Source organism: Chelmon rostratus, chromosome 15, assembly GCF_017976325.1.
Source record: "Chelmon rostratus isolate fCheRos1 chromosome 15, fCheRos1.pri, whole genome shotgun sequence".
Taxonomy (NCBI): domain Eukaryota; kingdom Metazoa; phylum Chordata; class Actinopteri; order Chaetodontiformes; family Chaetodontidae; genus Chelmon; species Chelmon rostratus.
The window spans coordinates 25,411,098-25,421,389 of record NC_055672.1 but is presented as its reverse complement, the minus strand read 5'-3'; the positions used below and the strand labels follow the sequence as shown (position 1 = coordinate 25,421,389).

The following is a 10,292-nucleotide window of genomic DNA, read 5'->3' as shown; positions in this document are numbered from 1 at the left end:
GGGGGGGGGGGGGGGGGGGGGGGGGGGGGGGGGGGGGGGGGGGGGGGGGGGGGGGGGGGGGGGGGGGGAACTGACTGTATATGTTTTGACAGTGCTGGGAAAACGTAGCTGTTGTCTGAGCCATTTACACGCTGAGGTGTTTCATACTGTTACTTCCTGTCCATATCATTTTCTCCATCTATTTCAGATGCAGGAGACTAGACATTGGAAGAAATTTGATTTTATTCTGCTTTTGGTTTGTACACATTTTATTGAATTTGAAGTGGTGATGAAAAAACAAGTCCCCTCCCCCCCCAAAAAAAGAAAACAAAACAGTGTCCAGATCATACCAAGTGGTTTGTGGCAAAAGTAGCAGCTTGCTCTGGTGAAAGCAATTCTACCCCGAATCCACGGAAGATGGAGCAAGTCACCTGACTGTCAGAGAAATTATTCTTACTTTCACAGCAGCAGGTAAATAAAACATAAAGACAATGTTTTATTTTCAAGAAATAAGAAGAACACACAAGAAAGAAAATCACATTCTTATTTTCATGTGTAACAGTTTTCTTACGTTCACATATATACAATCAACAGTGGGCAGAATTGTTATTGCAGTTCTGCTTTGAAATTTAGCCTCAAATCTATACACTTGATGCTTCTATAGAACCTACTGCAGTAAAGTACAGTTTGTGTAAAATCCTAAAAAGTTATAAAAGCAACTTGATAATATTTGATGTACAGTAATTACAAAAAGAAAACATTTTATTCTACAGAAATCTATGAAGTGTAGGCATATCAGACTCCATACTGCACCGGTCAATATACTGTATAAATTCATTTATTTACCAACATTATGATCAGAAAGCAGACATGCAGTAGAAAAGTACCATAAAGTAAACAGAGGTATGCAGCATTGAAACAGGGCTGAGTTCTCACTACATGCTATGACAACATAGAGAGGGTGGATGAAGTCTTTGGTATATAGTGTGCGAAAATCAACTGGCTAAAAATAAGTAAAATTTTAGCACTACTCATTCATTCAGAAAAAGAGAAATCCCTATTCCATCAAACACTGTGTGTGTGCACATTTTTCAAAGTATGGTTAACAGTAATAATGCTGATCCAGTCAATGATTACCCTCCTCAACAGGAGTACAGAAGAGTCTAAATACTACAAAAGAGTGCAGCGTTTGTGCAAAACCCCCAATGGGCCCATCTCTGTGTTGTGGACCTGCATGACAGAGCTGCAGTAGAGGGCTACAGTATGAAGACCACCACAGAGCATTTCTGCAGAGTTGAGGCTCATCAGATCACAGGATCTCCAAGGTCCATCTTTGGTTCAATTTTTTCTCATCAAACATGTTGAGGATCACCTGGTTCTTACCATACTGATGACCACCTGGGAAGCAAAGACAATACAAGTCAGTTTTTGGATTATAGAACAACTTCTTGACCAACTGATAAAGCTTGACATTCAGGAATCAAAATAATGAAACCCCATTATTTAGCAACAAGTGCTTTACAAAAGTCAATACGGAATGTTGTGATTGCACTCGGACAACTAGCCAGATTTTTTCAATCATTGCATCTCCTCAATACACCAGGAGACAGAGCAGTTGAATCAGGACTGAATCAGTGAGTTGTCCCACTCCAGGTTGCTGAACCATCTTAATTTATTCCACAAAACTTAATTTGACCAAGGTACAGTGTATGTCTGAAGTTAAGACAAAGCAATCTGACCTTTCACATCCAGGACCAGGTCAGGTTTGAGGTGGCAGCGCACCAGGCCATCTGGGGTGATGTTCCACAGCTGGTTGTTTTTGCCTCGCTCTGGGGAAATACAAAGCCTGCTGCCCACCATCACCACACTCCCTGTGGTCTGCAGGCAACACTCCTCCACCAGCTGAACACATTGAGAACATTACTGGTTGATTTTCCTTGTTGCTTAAAATCCTGCATCCAGCTGATACAATCCTCTAAATGTGTTATTTCATTATAGAAAATATTTTAAATCTGCATCAAAATACACAGTGACACTGTTGTGCAAAAATGCAATATTTAGGGCTCATGTGTGGCACAGAAACTGTAACTTTAAGGTGACAATAAGGTCAATATTAGACATTAAAAGCTAAACTACCAGTATTTGTAAGTGGAACAGTTTGATTATACTGTGGGTACTGCTTGAAGATTCATGGCCATTGTTTCCATATTTTGAGCGATAAAAAGATGGCCACGTTCACTTAAATCATTTTGAAGTAATTGTAGCCCTGTCTATTGTCCCTTTGAGCTTCAGTGGATTTTCCACAGTTATGTAGGTAAGAAGATGATTTGGGATTACAACTGACCAGAGTTTTAGCAATTTGTCTGATGTTGGTATCGTGCCGTACCTTGCAGGTAAGCTGCCCGTTCCGATAGAGCCAGACCTGTTCTTCCCCTCCTGTCTCCTCCACAGCCTGAACCCTCATCAGCTTGATGTCATCGAAAGTTCCTGTCAGAGACATCATACATCCTGTCTCCCTGTGTCGCAGACGTAGGTACATCTGCTTCTGTTGGAGGGAAACATGCAAAACCACATTTGATTAATGAATACATGTCCAGGTCATTTACAATAAGGTGTGTCACTTGTTTTACAGAACTGGAATTATTAGTGTGGCAGCATTTACTTGGTATTCTATTTATCTTATATTCCTCAATTTTTAATTATTTTCCAACTGAAAATAAACAAAACAGAGATACAAAGCTGATGTATGAGACAAAGTCCTACAACAATTTTTGAATTTTGAATTATCCTTCCTCCCATACCTGAAGTAACGGACGTAGGGATCCTATTCGTTGCAAGCCGCTGAACTTGTACAAATCAGTCACTTCACTTGGCCGGAGAAGCAGCTGTCGACCACAGTAATTACTACCTTCATACAACACCCACCTGGGGAGAAGACAATCAGCCATGTGTGCTAGCTCAGCTTCACAGATTTGCATATAAACATGGATTATGTAGAAAAGAAAATCATAACTGGACAGCCTATATTTACATTAAAGCTGAACTCAATTTACTTCCTCGCATTTTTGACATGTTTACAACTGAACATGTAAAATTCTAACAATAAGATGAGGGAATTTCATGTGTCCCTGTAAAACCTTTTGCAGGAATATGAATATTTAATGTCTGTTTGTTTGTATGTTCTTATTGAAGCCTTTTGCATTTCCTCCACTCATCAGTGGCTAGGAGCTTGGTTAAAGAACGCTTAGATAAAAACTGTGCTAATTTAAATATATACTTACATTTCCATCCATAACAGGTTTTTTTCACAAATTTAAGGTACCCTCATATACACAACTGAAGAGTTGGGTTATTTGTTTACATTCAGATTACAGACTGTGCTTTTAAAGACACTAAATAGATAGTAGTGGAAATTTTAAGGTAGTCACCTACATTCCTCCCTCCACCACCAGGGAGTGTATGCGTGCATCCAGGCCTGCCTGCAGCAGGTTCACAGCTCCATTTGTCAACACCACTCTGCGACCTCTACAGCCCACCTTACTGAACAAGATGATGGAGGGCAGAGAAAGCTCCTGAACAAGGAGACCAGAGAGTTGAATTCATTATTAGTCTCATCCACAATGTCTTCCAATGATTCCTTTGTCACCAACAGGGCAGAGTGAGTGTCACAAAGGGCCCCAAAAGTAGCTTTTGAAACATACGTAGAAAATACTTACATGTCCAGTGGTCTGTATGGAGCGGACGGTAGAGTCTGAGGACAGGAAGCCCATGGCCTCTGTGTTGGGATATTCACCTTTCTCCAACACATACATATTCTCTGTGAACTGGACTCCTTCATATGCAACCCAGCTGACACAAAAAGACACACACACACACCCAAGAATGCAAGTACACGTTATTGTTGTCATATTGTTAATCAAGTTTGTCAATAACTATATACCATCTTTAAAATGTCATCTTATAACACTGCTTCATACAATCAACTCCATGGCACTTCCTCCAAGTGTTGCTGAGTTTATTCAGTTTCTTAACTTTATAACATGTAAAATTAACTAAAAAATAGGTTTTCGTCTGGCAAAAGCACTTTTTAGCTTGGTGCCAAATAAATACAGAATTCGTTTTTCAGCCAGCGACAGCTTCATGCCAGTCATCTCTATAATGTCACTGACAATTCCAGGGAGTGTTTGGTGAGAATTTAGTTGTGCCTACCTGCCAGCCAGCACCTTACAGGACCTGGGTATGAACTCCTCATCCAGAGCTGCTGTACTGTCCTCCAGAGCCACCAGCCTTCCCTGGAAGTCTGGCTCAGAATACAGCTGCACCTGAAACATACATAAAAACAGAACTTACTTGTTCTGACCTAGTCAGAACAGACAACTAGGATGGTTGAGGAAGATGGAAAAAAAAGATCTTCCTTATAAAAACCTGGAATAGAGGTTTGATACCTTGAATTTCGTTTTTCCCATCAGTGTGTCCTACAGAAGAGAAATGAGGGAACGATTTTAAATTACATTTAATACATCACAGTGGCAGACACTATTTCTATTAACACTCAATTTATTTAACTAATCTCACAAATAATTTCTTACATGGAAAATGGGTTGTATGGATGAAATCTTGGAGTTTAGGGCTCCCCAGTCCTCTGGACTTGCATACAGACCTTTCTCCAGGACGTAGAGCTCACCATTGAATCCAGGCTTCTCAAAGCCCACCCACCTTAGCACCACAGTAACAGAGGAATTGATCAGAACAGATAGAGGTGAAGCTGTCTCTTCAGAATCACAGTGCACCAAATCATTGTATTGAACTGTATGCCATTATTATAAAAATAGGAAGTTCATGCTTCTAAAAGGCTGTAAAACAATTCAACAGGAGTGGCAGATGTAAAACAAATGGTGGGATGTTACATAAATCTATTGATAAAGGTCAAACAAATTTACTCAGCTCAAAGGCAGTTGGCTGATTAACTAAAAAATGTGTGCCATGTTTAAAAAGGTATTTATGATAAATCACTGACTTAAAAATGCATTTAAAACATTGCAAAATGTTTTTAACAGTTACAGAGGACTGCAGGTCCTTCATCCCAACAGCTGTCAGACTATTTACTCCAGCATTATTTAACATAGGACTGTGTTGTTTCCCATTACAACGTGACAAACCTACTGTATGCATGACTGTTATTTTTGCCAACATACACTCATATCCATTTAATCTATTCCATATTTTTTACTGTGTTGTAGATTTTTTTTCTACTGTGCAACAGTACAAACACTGTATTTACAATCCAATTATCTGACTCATGTGCCAACCAATATGGCACAAGTATTTTCATGGCAACAGCATTCTTACACTCTTGTGTATATATAGAGTGTTGATTTTTATTTTTTATTCTGTATCATTTTTTACTGTCTTTTTGATCTTTCTATGTCTCTCTTTTATACTTAACTGTCTGTAACAACTTAATTTACTCTGTGTGGGATAAGTTTTAGCTCATCTTAGATTCATTTTCTATTCTAATTTTTATTATAACTTCATAAAATGTGTAGTATGTACTATACAAGGATGAATGCCTTCTTTTCTTCTTTCTCTAAAAGCTCACTCTTTTTATTAGTATCATCAAATCCTTGCTGTCAAAGGCTTTTTTTCATCCTTTGTCAAATCTGACTTATCAATTGCCGAAATAATCTGTCACATAAAAAGTTGGGATGCTGTGTAAAATTTAATAGAAACATATAAGAATCCTATATCAAATGTTGAAACTGGGAAATGTTTTTTAAAACCTTCATTTAGAATTTGATGCTAGCAATTTGATGCTAGCAACATGTTTCACAAAAGTTGGGACAGTGGCAACAAAAGACTGGAAAAGTTCTGAAATGCTAAAAGAAAACGCCTGGTAGAACATCTTGCAAGTAATTAGGTTAACTGGTTAGTACCATGATTGGGTATAAAAAAAACAAAAAGAGCACAATTTAAGAATATTGTTTCTCAACGTAAATTTGCGGACAACACTGCATAGGCTCAGGAACACTTCCAAAAATCCGTGTTTGAGAACACAATTCGTTGTTGGATCCACAAATGCAAGTTGAAGCTGTATCATGCAAAGAGGAAACCGAATATAAACCAGATCCAGAAATGCAGCTGCCTTCTGTGAAGTGGAAAACTGTCTTGTGGTCTAACAAGTCAAAATTTGAAATTATTTTCGGAAATCATGGACGCCACACCCTCCGGGCTAAAGAGGAGAGAGCTCATCCGGCCTGTTATCAGTGCACAGTTCAAAAGCCAGCATATGTGATGGTATGGGGGTGCATTAGTGCACATGGCATAGGAAGCCTGTACATTTGTGAAGGCATGATTAACGCTGAACGATATATACAGGTTTTTGGGGCAACATATGCTACCAAGATGATGATGTCTTTTTCAGCAAGACAATGACAACCACATTCCGCACATATTACAACAGCATGACTCCATAGTAAAAGGGTCCAGGTGCTAAACTGGCCTGTCTGCAGTCCTGACCATTGAAAATGTTTGGCGCATTATGAAACATGAAATATGACAAAAGAGACCCGGAATGTTGAGCAGCTGAAATCACATATCATATATTCAATTAAAATATGGGGTTTCAGTGTTTTGCAAATCATCCCATTCTGTGTCTATTTGTACATTTTACATAATGTCCCAACATTTTTGGATAGTGACAAAAAACTTTTGTCATGTCTGGAAGGTCAGACGCAGCCCCTATGAATGCTACAAGGGTGTGGACAACACACATTCAAACGTTTCCCTCCTTCCTGCCTGTGAATATTCTCATTCATCCAGGTCATTGTAAGCTTTAGGGCATTCAATCGTTCACAACTGGACCTCGTCAGTTTGTCTAAGAAGACGTTTTGCCTCTCATCCGAGCAGGCTTCATCAGTTCATACGCACCAGACTAGATCTAGTCCAATGCAATGGTATTAGGTTCTCTGAGGCCTCACTCAGGGGATAAATACTTCAACCTAACACCTGATGAAGCCTGTTCGGATGAGAGGCCAAACGTCTTCTAAGACAAACTGACGAGGTCCAGTTGCGAACGATTGAATGCCCTAAAGCGTTTCCCTCCTTTCTAATGCATTTTTATTTTCTCATTTGTTTTTGTTTTATTTTATTTTTTAACAGAAACTGTTTGACTTACACTCCACTCATGACATTGACAGACTGAGTTTTCACACCATAACCAACATCCTCCATGTTGAGAACGGCACCCAACAAGTCAAGGTTGAGCCCCAGCTCATCAAAGTGCCGCTCACTGAACAGCTTAACATGGGGTGACAGGAAATCCTTGGAAAGATAATAACAGAGTAAAATAATTAGAAAAGACAGTTCAGTTCATTTCAAGTCCCACATGTCCGGGGAAACAACATAGCTACACAGGAGGTTAAGTCCATTTCCATGTTTCCATTTCATTTAGAATCAACAGAGGCAGTGCTGGCACTGTTCAAATGACCTGTGAACTGTTAAAGGTGGAGTGCCGATCTCCACAGCAATCAGCCCTTAGTGCCAAAGATGGAGGAAGATCAAACAAAAAATGGCAGATTATCACTGCGGGTGATACTTACTGTACATATAGGTCGAAGTGACAGGAGGCTGTCGTCAGATCCTCCCCAGTCACTGCAATGAGTATATTCGCCCTCCTCGAGGATGTACTGCTGGCCTTGGAAGTCTGCCTCTTGATAGCCCACCCAGCTATAAGGACAAAACAAATAAATATTAATAAAAGTTCACAAATTGTGCTTTAATCTTATTTGATTTTAAGAAGACTAAATATCCTGATGGTTGCTTGCCTCCCAAACAAAGATGATCAGCAAATGACCTTTGGCTGCTGCCACTGCTGCTCACCCCCTTGCATCTATGAACTCAAACAGATACTTACAGACCACAAAGTATCTTTATAGATCCCACTGTGGATATTGTTTTCTTGATCTCATCTGGTTTGCCTTTTTCTTTCTCTTCTGGTTCTTCTTGCAAGTTGTAAATGTTGTCATCAACCTCTATGCAGGCTCCATCAAAATTGGGCTTCTCGAACACTAAGGCCTAGGTGAAGGTAAAGGGAGGATTTAAATATGAGCCTTTGTTGTATACACAGTCCTTAAATGTGTCATCTGTAGAGTTTGTGGCCCATATGTGGTTTTGGCTCATTTCTGTTCAAAGCTAGAATACAAATACATTCCACAAATTACAGTGCAATGCAGTATCTTAGGCTATGGACAGAATACAGAAGTGTTTGGACATGCGCTTTATTTGTTTGAGCTTTCTCTTTGAGCTGTATCTAGGAAACCTGTTGGGCATTTCCATCGCATAAACCTTACCATGGGACCAAGAAACCAAGAAAGGAAATCAAGAACTTATGAGCATTAAAAATAAACTGAGGCTTTGTTGTGGCTTCCCAAAAAAACAGACACACAGAGACAGAGGCAGAGAGTTGTAGAGAAAGCTAGCGAGTGAATGGTAAATAGATAGTATTTATATAGCGCACTTCTAGTCTTACTGACCACTCAAAGCACTTTACAGCATGAGCCAGCATTCATCCACCTGCTTATAATGAACTGTTGTCATTAACAACAACACTAACACACATTTACACAACATCAAGAGGAACTTTCTTTTCTATGACTCTGTTGCATCTGCAATCTTTTACACAGTGGTCTGCTGGGGCTGTGGAAGCTCTGAGTGGGACAGAAAGGGACTAAATACACTGGTCAGGAGAGCTGGTTCTGTCCTGGACTGCCCTTTGGACACCACTGAGGATGTAGGTGAGAGGAGGATGTTAGCTAAGCTGACATCGATCATGGACAACCCCTCCCACCCCCTGCATGACACAGTGGGGGCCCTTAGCAGCTCCTATACTAGCAGACAGTAGTAGACTGCTGCATCCAGTGTGTAAGAAGGAACGCTACCGCAGGTCTTTCATTCCATCAGATGTCAGATTATTCATCTCCAGCACCACTTAACATAAGACTGTGTTGATGATGTTTGACAAATTACACGTATATCCATACTTTTGTGCAATTTTACATATTTCCTTTTACCTTTTGTGCAATATTACATATTTCCTTCTACATTTTGTGCAAAATTACATGTCATTTACTGTTTTGTATATTTTATTCTTCTGTGCAATAGTAGTAACATTATTTGTTATTTTTTAATCAGAAGGCAGCTTACATTGTTTTTTTTTCCACAGCTACTGGGGCAATACACACTTTTTACATATTTCTTATATATATATTTCTACATATTTCTACATATTCTATTTTTTTTTGTCAAATTCCATTTTGCTTGTATAATATGTACATATATATAGTCTACTTTTTATTTTGTTTTGTTTTTTCAAATGTTCTCTACCTCTGCTGCAATTTTTTTTCTTCCCACTGCTTTCAATGCTGCTGTAATGCCCAAATTTCCCCAACTGGGGATAAATAAAGCTTTATCTTATCTTGGGGTTCAGCACCTTGCCCGAGGATACATCAACATGTAGACTACAGGGGCCAAGACTTGAACCACGGACCTTCTGACAAGTGGACTACTGATGAGCCACAGCCCCCCCCCCATGAATGACAGAAGGAGTTGCAGATGAGTCACAAGAAAAATAAAATTTTATTTGCTGATTGCAAAGCCCACAGTGATGTCCTCAATTTATGGGTTTTGTCTAATCAGTAAGTCCCAAATCTAAAAATATTTAATTTACTGCCAGATATGACAAAGAAAAGCAGTGAATCCTCACATTTGAGAAGTGGAACCATGAGAACATCTGGCATTTTTGCTTAAAAAAATAAGAAAACGATCAGTCGATTATCAATAAAGTTGCTGACTACTTGATTAATGGAGCAACAGTGGCTTAAGAGGTAAAGCGGTCATCCATTTATTAGAAGGTCCAAGGTCTGATCTCTGGCCCCGGCAGTCTACATGCAACTTTGAACAAGTACTGAACACTAAAGTGCTCCCAATGCTGTCCCATTGGTGTGTGAGTGTGTGTGTGAATGGTCACTGCTTGTAATGAGCAGGTGGCACTTAACCACCAGTTTACAAATGTGTGTGTGAATGGGTTGCTTGTAGCTTGCTTGTGTTGTAAAAGCACTTTGAGTGGTTGCTAAGAGTAGAACAGCGCTATATAAATGCAGTCCATTTACCATTTAATAAAGCTCTGCCTGTTTGACCAAATACCTGAACATTATGTAAGTTTTTCTAACTCAATATTATCCACATTATTTTAAAGGTACTTCTGTTATTCAGGGCCTTAGCATGCCTTAGCTTTTGCATAAATTGCATAAACCAAC

At 39.4% G+C, this 10,292-nt stretch overlaps 1 protein-coding gene across 1 annotated transcript in view; it reads right to left on the bottom strand.

Moving 5' to 3' along the window:
* Window positions 1–61: 61 nt before the first annotated feature.
* crybg1a (crystallin beta-gamma domain containing 1a) overlaps window positions 62–10,292 on the bottom strand; it is a 48,397-nt gene continuing 38,166 nt past the window's right edge. The window contains exons 12-23 of the mRNA XM_041953206.1: window positions 7,892–8,052; window positions 7,578–7,704; window positions 7,154–7,299; window positions 4,569–4,695; window positions 4,425–4,454; window positions 4,189–4,301; window positions 3,696–3,828; window positions 3,412–3,551; window positions 2,781–2,904; window positions 2,366–2,524; window positions 1,719–1,881; window positions 62–1,377 (exon numbers count right to left, since the gene is read on the bottom strand). Of these exons, the coding sequence (XP_041809140.1) occupies window positions 1,289–1,377; window positions 1,719–1,881; window positions 2,366–2,524; window positions 2,781–2,904; window positions 3,412–3,551; window positions 3,696–3,828; window positions 4,189–4,301; window positions 4,425–4,454; window positions 4,569–4,695; window positions 7,154–7,299; window positions 7,578–7,704; window positions 7,892–8,052 (1,512 nt within the window). The 3' untranslated portion in view covers window positions 62–1,288. The remainder of the gene's footprint in view (window positions 1,378–1,718; window positions 1,882–2,365; window positions 2,525–2,780; window positions 2,905–3,411; window positions 3,552–3,695; window positions 3,829–4,188; window positions 4,302–4,424; window positions 4,455–4,568; window positions 4,696–7,153; window positions 7,300–7,577; window positions 7,705–7,891; window positions 8,053–10,292) is intronic.